The sequence below is a fragment of the Eimeria mitis genome, genomic scaffold (assembly GCF_000499745.2).
Source record: "Eimeria mitis Houghton genomic scaffold, Emh_scaff1281, whole genome shotgun sequence".
Lineage (NCBI taxonomy): Eukaryota > Apicomplexa > Conoidasida > Eucoccidiorida > Eimeriidae > Eimeria > Eimeria mitis.
This window is the reverse complement of record NW_013568576.1, coordinates 5303-5573: the sequence shown is the minus strand read 5'-3', so window position 1 is coordinate 5573 and position 271 is coordinate 5303. Positions and strand designations below refer to the sequence as shown.

At 58.3% G+C, this 271-nt stretch overlaps 1 protein-coding gene across 1 annotated transcript in view; it reads left to right on the top strand.

Annotated features, from left to right (window-relative positions):
- EMH_0033670 (uncharacterized protein) overlaps positions 1-271 on the top strand; it is a gene marked incomplete at both ends in the record, with an annotated part of 11329 nt that overhangs the window by 6045 nt on the left and 5013 nt on the right. The window contains 1 exon segment of the mRNA XM_013494779.1: positions 111-271. Coding sequence (XP_013350233.1) covers positions 111-271 — 161 coding nt within the window.

Below are 271 nucleotides of genomic sequence, written 5' to 3'. Positions count from 1 at the left end.
GCTGCTGCTGCTGCTGCTAGGGCAAACTGAGACTGCTGCTGCTTCCTGCTGCAGCTGACTATTTGTTTTGCAATTCTTTCTTCTAGCTGTTGTCGTTGCTGCTGCTGCAGCAGCAGCAGCAACAACTCGCCAGAAGATGCAGCAGCAGCAGCAGCAGACACCTGGATGTGTGTGCTTCGGGCTTTGCTGCTGCGGCTGCGCGACGTCTCCTTCACTGCAGCAGCAGCAGCAGCAGCAGCAGCGGTTCCTCACTGGAGAGCAGCAGCGGCAG